We start from the raw sequence: 19,669 nt of genomic DNA, 5'->3' as shown, positions 1-19,669 counted from the left end.
TTTTTTTTTTTTTTTTTTGGGAGAGAGAGAGCGCAAGTGAGCAAGGGGCAGAGAGAGAGGGAGAGAGAGAAGTGGGGCTCACCTGAGGCGGGACTCGAACTCACGAACCATGAGATCATGACCTGCTTAACTGACTGAGCCCCACAGGCACCCCGGTTTTAACATCGGACTCTTGCTGCCCTGTTGAGAACAGACGCAGAGGGGTGCAGAGAGGAAGCAGGGAGGCGGGTTAGAGAGGATTGCCCAGTCTCCTCTCGGGACTCCACTGGCAGCCATGGAGGGGAAGGAGTGGCCAGAGTCTGGATGTGGGGCCCACACAACTAGGAGGTGGCACCATTTGCCCGTGTGACGGTGCAGTCAGGAATCCCACCTAAGACTGCTGGGTCTGAGCTGCCTGTGAAATGTTGCCAGTCACGTGGACAGTCACGGAAATGAGTCTGGAGCTCTGCTGGGTGAGGCCATGTGCAGCCATCACCATAGATGTGATATTTAAACTCACTGGACTGGGACACCTGCTGGCTCAGTCAGTTAAGCGTCAGACTTCAGCTCAGGTCATGATCTTGCAGTTCGTGAGCTCAAGCCCCATATCGGGCTCTGTGCTGACAGCTCAGAGCCCGGAGCCTGCTTCAGATTCTGTGTCTCCCTCTCTTTCTGCCCCTCCCCCGCTTGCACTCTGTCATTCTCTCTCAAAAATAAACATTTTTCAAAAGGTTTATTTGACAATAAATTATATTAAAAGTAAACAAACAAACCAACCAGGAAAAAATAAAGGCCATTAAAAAAAAAAGTTTAAATTCACAGGACTGGACGAGGCAGGAAGGCAGGCCCTGGGACACTCTGGCATTTAAAGGGCTAAGGATTCACCAAAGCACATTGAGTCACAGAAACCAAAAAGGGGGACGAGAGGCTGAGGGCAAGGGTCCTGGAAGACTGGAACCCCAATGAGCAGGGTGCCCAGAAGGAAGGGAGAGAAATCAGCTGTGTCACCTAAAACAAACATGGGCGGGCTCCTGGTCCCCAGGACACCGGGAACAGAGGCCAAGAGCCTCCCTCGCGGTTAGCCCTCCAGGACCGGAAGTCAGTCCTCTCAAGCCAAAGCAGGCAGGGGACCCCCAGGGCTGACGGAAGGAGATGCAGACTGGAGGTGCGAGGGGGCGCCTGAGGCCAGCGGCGGCCAGGGCTGGGGACCGCCTTCTGAGTAGCAAGGGCACAGACCCAAACCCTGAAAATTAACGTAAGCACAAGCATGACTGAGAAATACTCAAGGAGAGCTCAGAATATTGTTGCCACTATCTTCCCTTTAGACATAAACCTGGACCTTCTTTCCCAGCATCAGTTTCTGCCCAGGCAGATTTTTTTTCCTCCATCAAGGTCCTGAGGCTTCATTATACCAGGGCTTTTCTGACAGGATGTCTTAACCAACGGAAGTAGTTAGTCCTAAGCAGACTCCAAAGTGATTCGGCGGAAACCCAATCCAGACGGGCTGTCCCCAGCCTTCTGGGAGTGCCCATCCTATTCCCGTGAAGTCTAGAATCCACTCCCCCAAATCCCTGAAGATTCGGGGGCCGTGTTTCTCCCGAGTCAGTCTCATGGCCTCTTTCGCCACCACGGCAGCTTCTAGATTCGAGCGATTACCACCCTCATTTGTCAACCACACAACGCACCACCCACCCGCCAGCCATTCCCCACGAAGAACCACTAACACAACGTCACTGTGTTAGCAGACTTGCTCCTAAGGTCTGGGTAACGACGGCGCAGAGAGCAGAAAACAATGGCAAATTGTTTTACACCAGGCGCTGCTGTAAAATAAAAGTATCCGCTATTTGCTACCACAAGGAATTTCTCAGTGGTGTGCCCTCCAGAGGCCCCACCTTCCCACCTGCTTCTCCCTCTCTCGGACCCCTCTTCACATCCCCCACCCTGCCTGCCCCGCGGCCTCCATACATCCAACATCCCTCCCGTTTTCTTCCCCAGAGCCATGCTCTTCTGTCTCCATCCCCACTGGCGTTTTACCTGCTTCTAGCCAGTATCCAACAAGATGCTTACCCGTCTCTGGGGTGGACACCAGTCCTCCCCGCAACCCGAGGCCACACAAGTGACCTTTCCAATAGCACCGTGTTCTTCCCGCCACACAGTCAGAGAACAGTCCTTGCAGTGCACCGGCAGGATTCATAGGGTCAGAACAGTCCCTCCCCCTGCACGCGGGGCACAGCTTGTCTGAACCTGTCTCCAAAAAGCCTCTATTTTTGAGAAAGCCAACATCTGCCAATACTTGAGCCACACATCAAGATTATAAACATCGCTTAGTAAATACTCATGAACTGCTGCAAATCTTCATACTCATTTGCATTTTGAATTCCAAATACCTCCCGAAAACTCCAATGGTTCACTCCCATCGCTGGCCTCTCCTCTCTCTGAACCGGTTTTCTTTTGCACAGTCCCTCAGAGGGGAGAAGCGAGATAAAATAACCCAACCAGTCATCTCTTGGTGATTTTGAGTTAGAGGTGAGCACATGAGTCAAGGCTCAGGTCCCAAGGGCACACCCATTCCCCAGAAATCACTGCCTCTGCTCATTCGTCCACCTGTCTGTCTCCTGAGTACCATGGCAAGGAGGAGAGACAACCTGTCCAAAAATGTTATTTCCCATTACCCATGTAGAGTGGCATCTGAAGGGCAGCGTTGAAGAGGCTGTTTCCCAGACCTCTGCATGGCTCCTGTCACCTGGCTCCGATCTCCTCACTCCCCTGCTTAAAATCCCAGCTGGCTCCTCCTGACTACAGAACGGAAGTCAACTCTGCTGCTGTCAGCCGTGGCCTTCCAACCTGGCCCCAGAGGACCTTCTCTTGCCATTGCCGTTCTTTCATATGTTTCAGGTACTCAAGTCAAGGTCAAAAGTGGAAGAGAGGGAATTGGAATCCAGATCTTCTGAAAAATTATTCTGCAAGGTCTTTTTCAAAACATACATGCACACACCCTCATATATACACACACCATACACACATACACACACGCTCACATAGATATACACAACCTCACACACACAGTCGTACACACACCCATACATACACACACCCTCACACACACATACACACACTCACATACACACATACTTTCCATACTCACACGCCCTCATGCATACACACACAGACACACACACTCTCACATGTATACACATCCTTATATACACAACACCTCCTCACACACACACCCTCGCATACACAATATATCCTCACATACACAATACACACCCTTACACATACACACACAGTCTCACATACACAACACACATGACATTTCCAATCCTGAAAACACAGGACAATGCTCCCACCTGCCCTTTTCCCCAGCAAAGAACGTCTGAGCAGATGGTTTGCACAGAGAAACAAGGCAGGCAGCGGGTGGTCTTGGCAAAAGATAAGGAGCAGGAAAGTGTGGTTCCCCACAGATCAGGGCAACTTAACCCCTTGGTTCCCACGAGGACGTGAGCCTGTGGGGCAGTTCCGCCCAGCAGCCCCCACCTCCCCTGCGGCAGAGGTCCCACATCGTGGCCTCCTCGTGGCCTGCTGACAATGTGATACCTACACAACCTCACACACACAGTCATACGGGGTCACTGAGTCCAGTGCTCACACTCAACGGCGATGTAGGACCAGGGTCACTGTGACGCCAGCCACTCACCTAAAATGAGCAAATGGCTCCTCTTCCACGGCCGGTGACTGGCCGGTCACCCACTACGCTCTCGACAAACCCACGAAAGGGAGAAGGCAGCCATGACACCCAAGGTTGGGGAGAGGCCAGACAGAAGTCCAGGATTTCAGGTGCAGCAGCAGGGCCAGCTTGAAGGGAGGAGGCCCTGGCGTTTCCAAGAAAGCCTCTGGGGGCCTCTACGTAAACCCTCCGGCTCTCGCCTGGGGCCGCGTCCTGCTGCCCACGCTTTTCCTCCGAGCTGTAGACTGGCAGCAGGAAACCCGCATCGTCCCCAAAGCTCTATCCAGAACCCTAAAAGATGAGCCCCGGAGTAAACCTTTTAGCCAGCTTCTCTGCAAATTCTCTGCACTTTTAGAGAAAACTGAGGCCCAGAAAAAGGACACGGATTTCTCCTAAATCCAAAGCCCAAAGTCCATGACTAGTCAGTGGCAGAATACGGACTGAAATCGTACTGGGTGGAATATTCTCCCCACCTCACCTCCACCCCTTCCGCTGCCTGAAAACTCTTCATCTTCAAGCCTCAGCCTGGTGGACACCTCCTCTGGGAAGCCTTCCTAGCCCCCTCCCTCCTTCCAGTTAGGGCAAGAGACCCTCTTTTCTCAACCTCATTAGAGAACTTGAATCCAGCTAGAAGGCTCTGGTTCTACCTCTCTCCACCCAATGGAACAAAGGAAGAACGTCTAGGTTATTTTACGTCCTCAGTGCCTGGCACTTGGTGAGGCCCAGTCAATGTGAAATACAATTAAGTGCACGTCTCTGCCGGCGAGGAGCGCTCTCTGCATGTTCCACGTGACCCTTTCCCTCTCTCTGTCTGAAATGAATCTAAACTAGCGCATTGACTCTCTCCATACCACTCAGTTCAACCTTCGATTGGTTCCTACATGTCTCGCGCTGTTAGCTTTTGTGTTCCCGACCGGACCCCAGGAGCTGGTATTACACGTGGCATCACGTGTGGCCCGCAAGGCCTGGCACGGCGGGGCTCAGCCTCGGCTGCACGCTGATACCACCTGGGGGGCTCTGACACCCACCCAAGGCCCAGGCCAGACCCCACACCGCACGCCACCCCTCTGGGAGCGGGCACCAGATTTTTAACTTCCGCAGTTGGTTCCAGCGTATGCAGCCATGGCTCAGAATCACATTCCTAGAAAGATGTGATAGCAGAAACTGCTTGTTGATTCAGCTGGTTCTGCGTGAGGGTAATGCAATATAATATAGCACAATACAACAGTGAATGACAGTGCAAGAGACACACAAAGTGACTCAGAATGAGAAAGGTTGGGGGGAAAAAAGGAGACTGTTCAGCATGGTGTAGCCAGGGTCCCTTACCCTTAGTGCTGTTGGCATTTTAGGCAAGATTATTCTCTGTTATGGGAGCTGCCCTGTGCATTGTACAATGTTTAGCAGCATTCCCAGCCTTAACCCATTAGATGCCAAGAGCAAACTGTCCCTCTTCCCGCCCCCACAGTTGTGACAACCAAAATGCCTCCAGACACTGCCAGATGTCCCTGAGGCTGGGGGAGCAAAATCACCCCTGGATGAGAACTACCGATGCAGACTAGCCACCAAATCATTTATTGCATGTTTATTTCCCATTTCAATGGTAGATCACATGAGCACTTTTCCAAATTTGGCTGAGTGGCAGAGAGGATCTGGACAATGGGGTCAGTGTCTTGGTGACAGGCATGCAGGGCTGGGCTGTATGCAGGATGAATGGGAAATGGTTGGTGGGGTCAGCGGTGGGTTCTGAGGCCAGAGAGAATCACATAGAAACTAGATCCGGTAGGTTCAAGGCAATTAAGAGGAGTCAATAGTGATCAGCCTATAAAAGATGACCAAGGGGCGCCTGGGTGGTTCAGTTGGTTAAGTGTCCGACTTCGGCTCAGATCGCGATCTCACGGTTCCTGAGTTCGAGCCCCGCATGGGGCTCTGTGCTGACAACTCAGAGCCTGGAGTCTGCTTCAGATTCTGTGTCTCCCTCTCTCTCTGCCCCTCCCTCTCTCTCTCCCTCTCTAAATAAATAAATAAATAAATAAATAAATAAATAAATAAACAAGCAAACAAACACACATACATACGTTTAAAAAAAAGACCAAAAACAGAACAAAATTTTTAAAAAGCCAGATATTCAGTAAAATCACAAAATTGGAAGCAAGCTGAAGGTTGTCACAGGTGAAGGCCAGTGATGACCAGAGGCCAGGAGAAGGGAAATGGTCAGAGAAGGAGCTCTCAGAAGTTCTGGGTGGGGAAGGACCACATCAGGCCGTGTTTGGGGACACAAGTCTAGCATGGCATGAAGGCTGGCACGGGAGGGACACGGGAGGCAGGAAGCTGATCTGCTATGGTCCAAGCCCACCTGCTGCAACAGTCCAAACTCACCTGTTGCCCAGGGCCTAAAACCCTTCAGCCCCTGTGAAGTCAGAGCTCAGAGGAGCCAGGGGCAGATGCTGGCAGAGAAAATGCCCAGTGGCCAACTCCGCTGTTGATTAGAGCCTGTCTCCTGACCACTTGGACGGGAGCAGCTCCTTCGGAGCCCTGCGAACCAGCCTTCCCAAAGGGGGAAGCCCTCTAGACATCCTGCCAAAAGCACAAGGGGCCAGTTAGAGCCCCCAGGGGCCTCAAGCCAGACGTCTTGCTCCCCACACTCTCTTGGGTTCCCCAATATCTCCCCATATTCCTTCTTAGCCTCTTGGAGCCCCTCTTCCTCTGCCCACCCCTGAGCGTCGATGTCCCCACATGTCAATCCTGGGCCTCTTCTCTTCTAACTGCTTCTCAAACTGTCTATCTAAAGCTCCAGTCTGCATTCCCCCATTTAAAAACTCCCATTGTCCTCCACTGAACACAAGATAAAGCCCAAGGTACTCCAACCCTTTTTGATCTTGTTCCTGCCCACCTCCCAATTCCCCTCCACCCTGCACTTAGATATTCCAAGCCACATCTGACATACAGGGAGGGAGGAAGGGACGAAGAGAGGGAGAAAGAGAGGAAGGGAGGAAGGAAAAGAGGGAGGGAGGAAGGAAGGAAAGAAGGAAGGGAGAGAGGAAGGGAGGAAGGAAAAGAGGGAGGAAGGAAGGAAGGAAAGAAGAGAGGGAGGGAGGAAGGGAGAGGGGAAGGGAGGAAGGAAGAGAAGGAGGGAGGAAGGGAGGGAGGAAAAGAGGGAGGGAGGGAGGGAGGAAGGAAAGAAGGAAGGAAGGAAGGAAGGAAGGAAGTGAGGAAGGAAGAGAAGGAGGGAGGAAGGGAGGGAGGGAGGGAAGCCACATCTACCCTTGACATCCTGAAGTTCTTGATTTGTTTCTAAGCCACTCTGTATAATAGCAATTCGCCAGCTTCTCTGTGTCTGCTCCCAACTCTGAGCAGAAATCCAGGCAACTACTGCCTGCAGCCTCAGCACCTTGCTGGTCCCTGATACTTAATATTCAAAGGAGTAGTCACTGTTTGCTAAGTACTGTTATAAGTGCCTTATTAGGAATTACTTGATCCTTATAAAGTAGCTATTTTCTGTCATTATTATTAAAAAACAAACAAACAAACAAAAAAACAGGAATGTTAGTACTTCAGCCACAGGATGGGGAGACAAGCCAGGCCCGGGGCCACTAGGGCAGGGTCTAATATCACCCACCACAAGTCACAAAATGAAGGCAGGGAACGGTGCCCTGGTTCAGAAATACAAGGCAGGTTGCCGCCACATACCCACAGGGCAGGACAGAGACTAAAGACCAAACTCAGAGGCACGAGGTTAGGGCAGAGCCCCCACAGGCCACAGGGCACAGACTGCCCGACCAGACAGAGCATCGCTAGCCAAGGATGCTGGTCCAGCTTGCTGGGAGCCCCAGGGAAGAGGAGGAAGAGGGGGTTGGCCCCAGTTACAGGACACAGGGCCCTGACATCTGGCTCGGGGGTGGCATCCGGCAGCCCACGGGGGATCCTGGGACTCTGGCCCTCGGCCACACTGTTTCCATTTGAAATATCGTGTGCATAGTAGGTGCGTGGGGCTCGAGCCTCCGGGGGGAGAAAAGGGGAGAGTAAAAGGTTGAGGCCAACCTGACACCTGAGACCTGGCAGAACCTCCGTCTAGTGGCCCACGCTGGAGTGGGGCCAGCACCTGGCTCGGTTTCATAGTGAATGAGCATTCAAGCGATCACACTTTCCCTTCCAATAGCCGGGAGCCCGGCACTCACCCGCATGGGCTCGTCAGGGAACCCGGGTTTGCTCGGCCTGTCCTGCCGTCGGGATCTCAGGAGCTGCTTGGCCTGCTTTTCCGTCAGAATCGGAGAGGCCCCTGAAAAAAGTCGGGAAGGGGCCTTCGGGACTCTCGCAACAGGAGCTCGTGCACCATCTCACAGTCCAAGGCGAAGGATTTGCAAGTTTGATTTCGGTCAAACACAAAAGCGCTTTCACGGGGACCTGTCCCAAAGGACGTGGCATTCCAGAGAGCTCCGAGGAGAATTCTAAATTGTTTCTAACTCAGAGCCAAAGCCGCACAACGTAAACATAGTTACCTATTGCAACGGTGCATTTCTTTAAAAGTGGGTGCTAATTTAATGAATACGGGATTTTTTTTTCTTTTTCTTTTTTGTTTTTTTTTAAGTAATCTTTCGAACTCACAACTCCGAGACTAAGAGTCGCATGTTCCACCAACTGAGACAGCCAGATGCCCCTGAGTAAGTTTTTTAAAACACATTTTCTTCAGTTCTCTGGTCAATGTGTTTCTTGTCCCTTAGTTTTGCTTTGATGGTTTTTCTTTTTTTTTCTAATCCCCAAAACACTAAATCAGCTAAAAGTTGTTACCGGAAGATTCTCCGTGAGAACAAGACTGTGTTAAAGTTGATAATCACACATGATGTCTCAAAGAAGGTATCATGATAAAATTATATTAAGTTTTGATAATCACGCGCGAACTCCAAATGATATCACCAAATAAAAGTCTGTCAAGTTTTGATGATGTCGTATGAAGTCTAAAAGACAGTATAGTTGAAGATTTATCAGCATTTCTGAGAATTAATATTCAAATACATTTAAAGATTAAGAAAATAGGGGCACCTGGCTGGCTCAGTCAGTAGAGCATGCAACTCTTGATCTCTGAGTTATTAGTTCAACCCCACATCGGTGCACAGATTATTTAAATAAATAAAACTTTTAAAAAAATAATAAAAAATTTAAAAATAAAGACTTAAAACTAATTATCCCTAATGATAGCAATTCTGGGAGCCTGCTCTTAGGGAGGGAAAAAAAAGCACTGAATTATTATATATTACATATTCTTTGAAATGAAAAAAATATTTTACAAATATAAAATAGACTGATCCCAGCTTGTCATGTCAGCATAGAAACGGCTGTTTTCAGAGTTCATGCTCACCTGAGAAGCAAGTCAGTAAGGTGAGGCAGAGGACAAGCACAAATAGCTTCTTCATCCTGTCTTTGTTCCGCTCTCAGCCTCTTGCAGAATGAACGCCCCCTGAATGGGCCAGCCTACTTAAAGGAAGCACTTCCGCCCCCCCAACTCCACTTCCCCCATCCCCTCACCCCCCCACACTTGTTTATGCTCTGACTAACTACACTTACGGTATGATGTTAAGTGCATCTGACTCTGAGTTTTTAGTATGACCACTAAACTTTTCCTCCGAATCCCTATAAATTTTCATCCTGAGCAAGGAAATCACCCCTCTGTGATGTGACTTTCAGAGCATGAATTAGAGAAAGCAACATGTGATACTGACTTCATTTAAACAGACGCAGCTACATCATACACTGGTTTGTGAGTGTCTGTTTTTGCTCCTGTTTTCATCTCTTTCATTAACCGTCTCTTACATTTGCACATTGTATGACATCTCTCCAAAGCCCATTCACTAATTAGGTTTGACCTTCCTAATAGTTTCAGAGGTAGGTAGGGAAATTGGCAAGGAGCATAGGAAAGGGGAAAATGTTTTTTTCAGCTGACTTCAGAGCCAGAACACCCAGGGTTCGTGTCCTAGCTTCACCTCTTTCTAGCAACGTAACCTTCGGTAAATCACTTACCCTTTCTGAACTTTGGTCTCCCCCCCTGTACAGAGGAACAGTCCCTACCTTGTGGTTGTGATTAAAGATGAAGGATAAGCAGCAGCTAGCACCATATCCATTTTACAAATAAGGAAGTGAGGGCCGCCTGGGTGGCTCAGTCAGTAGAGACTGACTCTTGATTTCAGCTCAGGTCATGGTCTCACCATTCGAGAGTTCGAGCCCTGTTTGGGATTCTCTCTTTCCCTCTCTCTCTCTCTCTCTCTGCCCTTCCCCCACTTGCTCTCTATCTCTCTCAAAATAAATAAACAAATGTTAAAAAAAAAAAATAAGGAAGTGAGGTTTGGAGAGGTGAAACCATATCCAAGTTCACACACTATGGATGCTGATGTAGAGCCAAATTCTCCTCTCTTCAAAGGCTACTGCTCTTCCCATTATGCCCAAGAGGGCCTCCTGCAATTTGCTGCCCATTAGAAAGGTAAGCAGCCCATTTCAGACTCAAGGTTACTTTTACAAAGACAATAAAATCTCAGTAATCTGAAGTTCTTTTAAATTCAAATCATCTATAAATGTTACATAAAGAAATTATTAAATATATTCTTTAAAATGTCTGGAAGATATGTGGCATTTACAGGGATGAGATTCTCGAGTCAGAGAAATGGTCTGCTGTTTCTGTGGTCACTTTGCCCAGCTCAGAGGAAAACAATGTTCTCTCTGTAGTTGTCCGAATTGATGCTAATGTTGTGCAACTGATATTGAACCTGAATGTTCTATCCACTCTGCTGGTATAAGGACAGTTTGAACAAATTGTAAACAAGAGGAAAAAATCATGCATTGTCAGCAAAGTTGCTCAGAATTTGATCTTCAGTTTTATGCTCTCGGTTGCTATTAACGTCCTTCCGTTTTTATGCAGTTTTCAGTAACTGAGGAATTTTAGGAGCATTATTTTAGAAATAGATATTTGTCACATTATGTACCTTGTGGTTTTTTTATGTGCATTGTCAAATCTGTCGTTGCTTTTGCTCTTGTGGTTGAATCGAACACTAACCGTATTGTTTTATCAAATAAATACTTTCAGTGGGCCAGAAAAAGAAAATGTATACCCAGCCAGAAATTTCTAATGTGTCCAATGTAAATTTACTACAAAAGTATTTTTTTAATTCAGTAACTTTTGTCCATATCAGGAGTGTCTGCTAAAAATATGATGTGAGCCACAGATGCAAGCTGCATACATGATTAAAATTTTTCTAGTAGCCACATTTTTTAAGTAAAAAAAAAATTTTTTTTAATTTTTTTAATGTTTATTTATTATTGAGAGACAGAGAGAGACAGAGTATGAGCAGGGGAGAGGCAGAGAGAGGAGGAGACACAGAATCTGAAGCAGGCTCCAGGCTCCGAGCTGTCAGCACAGAGCCCGATGCAGGGCTCGAACCCACAAACCGCGAGATCATAACCTGAGCCGAAGTCAGACACTCAACCAACTGAGCCACCCAGGTGCCCCCCAAAAATGAAATTTTTTTATATTCTATTTTATGTATCATGAATACCCAAAATATTATTATGTCGATACATAATAAAACTAAGCAAATGATGAGATATTTTCTGACGTTTTTTGCACCAAGTCTTCAAACTACAGTATATATTTTATGTAAAAGTTCATGCATTACAAGTGCTCAGTAGCCAAATGTGGCTAGTGGCTACCATATTGGGTGGCATGGGTCTAGATCCTTCCTTCTCTCTGGCCACCACCTGAGTCTAGGCTACTGTTACTCTTCCCCCAGCTTCTGACACCAGGCTCCCAACTAGTCTCCCAACCTCCCCTCCTGTTCACTTTGATGCATTCTCCATGCAGCAGCAAGGATGGTCTTCTTAAAATAGAAATATAAAATAGGAAATGGACCTCATCACTTCCCTGCTTAAGAAACCTTTCTTATCTTCTCACTGGACCGAGAACAAAATCAGAATCCTTACCATGCACTACAGGACCCTGTGGTATCTCTGCCTGCTGCTCTTTCCAGCCCTACTCTAACCACACCCCTCTAGCTTACTGCAATCCAGCCACACATGGTTACTTTCTACTTAACAAACTCTTCCCACCTCAGGACGTTTGCACATACTTTTCCTCACACTTTTAACGACTGGATCCTTCTTATCCTTCAGGCTTTGATTTGTAAGTTCTCTTGCTCACGCAAGCCTGCCTTCACCAACCTGAGGAAGGTTCCCTGCCCACTCCCCACCACTACCATTACACTCCATCTCCTAGCACACACCATAGTGTGTAAATACTGGCTTTGTTTACTTTTAAAAATCTGTCTCTTTCCACTGGACTATAAGCTCTAAGGAAGCATGTATTACTTTTGTAATTAAAAAAAAAAGAAAAAAGGAACCTCTGGTGGACTGGAAAGGTCCTACTAGAGAAAGTCAGGGACCTGTTCTTCCCCCCTTTCCCCCGGCATATTGGTGCAAGGTCTCAGGTGGAGAGCGCTCTTCAGCTGTTATGGCTGGGCTAGTGCCCATATTGTTCCAAAAGGGGAACTTTAGGAAAACCAAAAGAGCAAGGTCACTTTGTAGTGAGTGTCACTCTAGTAAGGAGAATTCTTTTCTACCACCTATCCTTATTCCCAGGGAAAGCAGAAGCCAGATCAATCAGGTGAATCTGGGTATGCCTTGGTGGCTCAGTCAGTTAAGCGTTTGACTTGGGCTCAGGTCATGATCTCTCAGTTTGAGGGTTTGAGCCCCACGTTGGGCTCTGCGTTGACAGCTCAGAGACTGGAGCCTGCTTTGAATTCTGTGTCTCCCTCTCTCTCTGACCCTCCCCTGCTCACTCTCTGTCTCTCTGTCAAAAATACATAAATGTGTGTTTTTTGTGTTTTTTTTAAATTTAATCAGGTGAATCTGCAGGGCTCTCAGTTGAAAGTGCAATTCCCAAAAGCTCCACAAGGTGGCAGACTAGAGAGCAGAACCAGGGACATCCAAGGTCAGGGGAAAGAAACAAGGCCACCAAGGTTAACTATTCTAGAAGCTGCCAGGAATACCAGAGAATCCACTGGAGATGGAGAGAGATGTTGCTGCAGTGCCTCAGACTATTTTCCTAGGATCTGAATCAATCTGAAGGTCTTCATTAGATGCTGAGGCCTAGAAATTCTGCATTACCAACTACCAACAGGAAGAATGCTACCACCCATATTCAAGGCATCCAAACATAGCAGATATTTGTATTGGCTTCCCTCTTCTTAAAAGGAATTCTCGGAGCACCTGGATGGTTCAATCAGTAGGGCGTGCAATTCTTTTGATCTCAGAGTTGTGGGTTCGAGCCCCACTTTGGGTGTAGAGATTACTTAATAATAAAATCTTTAAAAAACAAAAAATAAAAGGAATTCTCAAATTACACTGATGTTTAAAGATCTGAAAAACCTGACACCATCAAGCTCCAACATCATCCCACCAGATATTCTCTTAAAAGGATAAGACAGTGATTTCAAATTCTGTCAGCTAAAGAAACTTCAGGGACAAGGGAACATCTTTAAAAATAAATAAATAAATAAATAAATAAATAAATAAATAAATAAATAAATAAATAAGAAAGATGCTGAATCTGTCCCAAGAGAATTATAATGTGTCCACATTCTTTAGGCCCAGAGTCAATTAAATATTTTCTAATATTCCTTTTTGTAGTTGCTTTCTTTTTTTTTTTTTGTCTACCTTCCCCACTAGACTATAAATTCTATTTTTTTATGGTGTATAATTCTTCTATAACTTTTATAGTAGTAACTCTGTAAGCTGTACATGAACAATATACATGTTAATATACAGGCACACTGTGCAGGCAGATGTTAGGTTTGGGCAGGTGTGGTGGGTTAAATCATTAGCACCAATTCTTCACCACCACCACATATGCATGCTCTTTGCCATATGACCTTGAAGTCCCGCCCTTTGACCTCGCGCTCAACCAAGAGACTTGCTTCAGACAATGGGATGGTATCAGACACAACACAGACAAAGGTATATGCAGTGTGTTTGTGCACGTAGTTGTGCCCTCTTGCATTGCTGCCATTGCTACAAAAAGAGCTTCCTCCAGACAGCCGCCCCCGCACCTTGGTCTCAAAATTAACTCAGATGTACCCGAGCAAGGAGCTCAGCCTACACAGATCCACAGCTTGCAGTAGATTCACTCAACCTAGCCCCACCTAGTTTCCAGCCACCACAGCATAAAGCACAGTTGCCCATAACCTGCAGATCCTTAAGATTACATGATTGTTATTTTAAGCCACTGAGTCTAGGAGTGGTTTGTTACACAGCATCACTCTGACAACAGCTAACCAATACAAGGGGTTCTTATGAGATGGGTAGTATGTCCATAACTGGGTGCTACTGGGTCTAAGCTAATCACAGGGTCCTGCCAGAAGCTTCACTCAAAAGTGAATGAATATCTACTGGGTAGGCCATGTGGTATAATGGTCAAGATTGTGGAGCACAGAGCCATCAATAAACCTGAGCTTGAATCCTAGCTCTAAAACTTAGTACCTAGGTCACACTGAAGCTGTAACTGGGCAGATTTCTTAACTGTCCAAATGACTGCTTTTTCACTTATAAGAAAAGAATAATAATTACAATATAACTTTCCTCTTAAGGTGTTTTGAGACTTAAAAAATTTTTTTAATGTTTATTCATTTTTGAGAGACAGAGCACAAGTGGGAGCAGGGCAGACAGAAAGAGAGACACAGAATCTGAAGCAGGCTCCAGGCTCTGAGCTGTGAGCACAGAGCCTGATGTGGGGCTCGAATTCAAGAGCTGTGAGATCATGACCTGAGCTGAAGTCAGATGCTCAACCGACTGAGCCACCCAGGTGCCCCTGTTTTGAGACTTAAAAGAGAAAGTGTATGCAAGGTAGTTGGCAGATATTGCAAGGATCTAATACCTGGAAACCACTGTTGGTGTTGTCACTATTCTTACCATTCCTTCTTTTCTCATCCGTGAAAGATGATTTGTGAATCATCTTTGCTTATATTTGCATACACACACACACCCGATTCTCAGACACACGATAGAAAGTCCATAAAAAATGTTTTGAATGGCCAAATAACATAGAGATTAATCAAGCACATATGAAGACATATAATTCTATATATTGTTGAAATAAAAATCCATCTTTATTAGAAAAGAAAACACGGCCCCTTTTCAGTAGGAGTTGATTCCCCCTCCATCTCCACACCCTGTGCTCTTGGCTTCCCTTCTCATATCCTCAGGACTTCTACACAAACACATACCTTCCTGTTTGGAGCAATAATACAATGGCAAGATGGTTTGGCCTTGGACAGGAGCCTTTCTGGCCTGCTGCGGGCTTCCACAAGTAGGCTGTAATTTCTGTGCTGGGTCCAGGACATTGGCCCAGTGTACATCTGCCCAATAGGTAAGGACAGCCAAGGTCAGCATCAGATTCCTGATGGCCAGGGCCAGGCTTCTCTCCAACCTAAACAGGAATGACAGGGGTACTGGCAAAGTGTGGGAACGTACGGTGGTACAAATAAACACACTAGGGGAGTGGAACATGGACCAAATAATTTGTGAAACCACTTCTAAGGCTGCTGTCATATTACACTTCATTCAGGAAAAGTGCTAGGCCTTCAACTGGGAGAGAAAAGTTTGATTCTTCTGGGGAAGAGATCCTGAAATCTGTGTTGTTTTTCTCTGTGGGATCTCAGTTGGGATGATAAGCTTCAGAGAGACTAAGAGACACTCTAGCCCAGATTCCCTAACCTTAAGCAGCTAAGAATCACCCAACATCTGTGAAAGCCTCTCACATGGAAGATGAAGACAAAGGAAACCAAAGGGAAAAGCAACTTGGGGCCATCAGAGACCATGCACGGAGAGAAGGGGAAGAAAACTATCCAACACTATCCTCTGATTTCTCAGAGGATATTTTTGCTCCCATGAAACATGAACAAGAAGTTGGGGGAGAAAAAGGAATCTTCCAAAATCGAATCAACAACAAAAAAGAAGTTCTTAGAAATTAAAAAAGATCCAAAGATAAAGCTATGGAAATAGCTATTTTAGAAAATAGAAATAGCTATTTTAGAAAATTAGAGCCAAACTGAGAGAGAGAGAGAGAGAGAGAGAGAGAGAGAGAGAGAGATACTGAGAGAGGAGGAGGGAGGTTTAAAAAAATAACAACAAAGCAAGGGAGAAAAAAAATTTTTTTTTAATTTTTTTTTCAACGTTTTTATTTATTTTTGGGACAGAGAGAGACAGAGCATGAACGGGGGAGGGGCAGAGAGAGAGGGAGACACAGAATCGGAAACAGGCTCCAGGCTCCGAGCCATCAGCCCAGAGCCTAACGCGGGGCTCGAACTCACGGACCGCGAGATCGTGACCTGGCTGAAGCCGGACGCTTAACCGACTGCGCCACCCAGGCGCCCCAGAAAAAAAATATTTTAAAAGAGAGGACATTTATCCAGATGAGTTGAAAACTTATGTCCACACAAAAACCTGCACACAGAGGTCTATAGTCCCTTATTCATAATTGCCAAATCTTGGAATCAACCAGATGTCCTCCAGTATGTGAATGGATAAATAAAGTGATAAATAATATTCCAGACAATGTAATACTATTCAGCACTAAAAAGAGATGAGCTATCAAGCCATGAAAACAAAGGAATCTTAAATGCCTATTACTAAATGAAGAAAAGCCAATCCAAAAGGGCTACATATGATATGATTCCAACAATGTGATATTCTAGAAAGAGCAAAGCTATGGAAATGGTAAAAAGATCAATGGTTACAAGGGGCTGGGGATTGGGGGAGGGGCGGGAATCAACAGGCAGAACACGGAGAATTTTTAGGGCAGTAAAACTATTCTGTATGATGCTATAATTGTGGGTACATGTCATTATACATTTGTCCAAACCCACAGAATTTGCCCCACCAAGAGTGAGGCTTAATGCAAACTAGGGACTGTGAGGGGATGATGGTGTGTTAATGGAGGTTCATCGTTGGTAACAAATACACCACTCTGGTGGGAGATGCTGACAGTGGGGGAAGCTCTGCCTGTGTGGGGACATGGGAATACCTGAAATCTCTGTACTTTCTACTCCATTTTGCTGTGAACCTAAATCTGCTCTAAAAAATAAAGTCTATTTTAAAAAATAGAGAGAAAGAGGACAGTCTAGTAGTTTCAACATCTAAATAAGAGAAGTTTTTAAAAAGAGATCACAGGGGCACTTGGGTGTCTCAGTTGGTTGGGCATGCAACTCTTGATTTCGGCTCAGGGCATGATCTCATGGTTCTGAGTTCGAGCCCCACATTGGGATCTGTGATGCTGGATTCTGCTTGGGATTCTGTCCCTCTCCCTCTCTCTGTCCCTCTCCTGTGCATGCACTCTCTTTCTCTCTCTCTCTCTCAAAATAAATAAATGAACTTTTCTTTTAAAGGAGATCACAGAAAATAGAGAGGAGGAAATTAACAAAGTAATTCTAGAACCAAAGGACATGAGCTGCTAGACTGAAAGCACCCAGCAAACCTGGCAAAATAGATGAAAACAGACTCATACCCGGCACTTGTCTGTGAAATTTCAGAACACTAGAGAAAAAGAGAAGATTCTCCAAGTTTCCAGGAAGCACAAACAAGTCCCATTCAAGGGATCAGGAATAAGCATAGCGTCAGACTCTCTACAGCAACATTAAAAGCAAGCAGAAATGGACCCACGTCTTCAATGTTGTGAAGGGAAATCATCTCCAACTCTGAATTCTATACCCAGAAAAATAATCAGGTATGGAAGGTGGAATAAGGGTATCTGTAGACATCCGAGGACTCAAAACAATACCTCCCATGTACCTTTGTTCCTAAAGGTACTGATGGGTGAGCTCCAGAAAGACAAGAGAATTCACCAAGAAAGGCCAAGTGCCAGGACCCAGGGAACAGAAGGTACAAACAGAAGAGTGGTGAAGGGAAATCCCAAGATGACCCCTGTGCTCCGATGCAGAGGGCAGGCAGTCCAGTTTGGCACAAGGTGTGACCTACATCACAACCTGAAGACACACTGAGGACAGACTGTCTGGGTGAGCCAGGTTCTTATTTATTTATACTTTGATGACCATGAGCTGACAAGGTTCCTGCTCCCCCAGCCCTATGCATTTTTCCTGGATCAGCTGAATACTCCTTTCTCCCTGAGCAAGGTGCTAAGAACCTGAAGGAAGTCCTAAACAGCTAAGAAGGAAACATGGAAAGCAGCCCCTCTCCCAGCCAGATTTTTGCCTGATGTTCAAACTACAGCCCTGTTCAGTTGTCCTCACTGTGATTAGCAATCTTCCCAAGACCATGCTTTCTGATGTCCCTGGGGGTGGTGGGGATCTCCTCGGGGAAGCTGGATTCAGACTCTGCCCCAGACTCTACTCAGCTCATCTCCTCAGGACCAGGTTTGGGCTTGTTTTTCAAAACAAAACTATATTGGGGGGGGGGGGAAATACTTTAGGGATGGTAGAATTATAAAGAAAAGCAAGGGAATGAAGGATATACAGATTAGGAGAGTAGTTCTTTCCTGATGAGGCTAGCAATCAGGTGGGCACAGGAGAGGCTCCAAATGTTCAATACGTCAACCTGTGTGGTGGGTTACACAGGTATTTATTTCATTATTGTTTTTAACTGCACATATGTTTAACTGCGTATATGTGCTTATATGTTTCATTAGATATTTTGAACATGTGATACATTTCACAATTAAACCCCCCCCCAAAAAGTTTGAATAAGAAAATAAAAGGATCACCTGGGGAACTTGTTAAGCAGGCAGAATCTCAGCTCCATTGTAATTCTGATTGGAGAGACCTAGTCAAGACCTGGGAATCCACGTTCTTCCATGATGCTGATGTAGGGGGTCAAAAGACCACATCTTGAGCCACCTGCCTGGCTTCAGAGCATGGTAGGCTTTGGCATCCGACTAACTGAAGTCAAGGCCCCAACTCGGTTGACTACTGGTTGTATGATATCAAGCAAGTTTTCTTTGTCTGGAAAATGAGAATGATAAATCATATACAAACATTATATATTATTAGAGACAAATATAATATAAATATGAGAGACAAATGGCCAAAAACAGAGGTAAGTTCACAACTGTGAACTATCTCCATAGAATGGAATACTATGCAACCGTTATATACAAATTCATAAAAACATGGAAAAGTTATTTTGTAAATGAAAAAAAATAGCCAGATGGAGAATATATCTACCATATAATCAAAATAATGTGCAGAAAAAAATAAACCACAGTTTCCATAGAAAATAATGAAAAAATATGCCTCGGTGTTCAAACATAGGTCGTCTTCGGGGTGAGAGACGGATAATTTTCTTCCTCTTTTTACTTTTCTACATTTTCCAAATGTTCTATAGTGGGAATTTTTTTAAACCCCTCAATTTTTTAAAGTATATCCTTTGTTACGTTTTCAAATCGAAACTAAATTAAGGGCTCTGCTTCCAATAGGATTCACAGATGTGTATGTCCAGGATCCATCTGATCCAAGCCACACAGTCTTCTCACTTCACCACAGTCTGCCCCCAATCTTTATAATCCAGATGGTTAAACACTTTAGATCCCTACTCAAAATGCAGCCCAGGAACCATCAACATCAGCATCATTTGACCATGTGCCAGAAATGCAGGCTCTCACCCCACTTCCACAAGAAAGGGAATTAGAACCTGCATTTTAACAAGATCCCCAGAGGCAAGGTTTTTAGAGATGTAACAAAATAAGAGACACTCTCTCTTTGACGGTTTAATTTGGATTGAAGCTAACTTGGATGACCAAGTTAAAACGAAGGGATCTCAGTCCCAACATTGCCTATGGGCCATCAAGCATGTTTGTCTACCGCTCTGCGCTTCAGTTTTCCTCATCTGGAAAAATGGGAATGATAAACTCAGCCTGGTGCCTAGCAAGTGCAGAGATGGAAGCAGGGGTGCAGTAAACCATTTTTTTAATAGGTCTAA

The 19,669-nt window shown here is 45.8% G+C and overlaps 1 protein-coding gene across 7 annotated transcripts in view; it reads right to left on the bottom strand.

The window, feature by feature from the left end:
• Window positions 1-18,579, bottom strand: part of CE1H17orf67 (chromosome E1 C17orf67 homolog) — a 32,837-nt gene extending 14,258 nt beyond the window's left edge. For 2 of the 7 annotated variants that reach the window (XM_015088382.3, XM_027034182.2), the window contains exons 1-3: window positions 18,456-18,579; window positions 14,965-15,167; window positions 7,882-7,982 (exon numbers count right to left, since the gene is read on the bottom strand). In XM_015088382.3, coding sequence (XP_014943868.1) covers window positions 7,882-7,982; window positions 14,965-15,167; window positions 18,456-18,493 — 342 coding nt within the window. In that variant the 5' untranslated portion in view covers window positions 18,494-18,579. Of the gene's footprint in view, window positions 1-5,273; window positions 5,526-6,082; window positions 6,281-7,881; window positions 7,983-9,059; window positions 9,158-14,964; window positions 15,168-18,455 lie in introns of those variants that run through there. The other 5 variants (XR_008294153.1, XR_008294154.1, XR_008294156.1 and 2 more) reach the window with 5 other exon arrangements.
• Window positions 18,580-19,669: the final 1,090 nt, after the last annotated feature.

This window comes from Acinonyx jubatus, chromosome E1 (assembly GCF_027475565.1).
Source record: "Acinonyx jubatus isolate Ajub_Pintada_27869175 chromosome E1, VMU_Ajub_asm_v1.0, whole genome shotgun sequence".
Taxonomy (NCBI): Eukaryota; Metazoa; Chordata; class Mammalia; order Carnivora; family Felidae; genus Acinonyx; species Acinonyx jubatus.
This window is presented reverse-complemented; position numbering and strand designations above follow the sequence as displayed.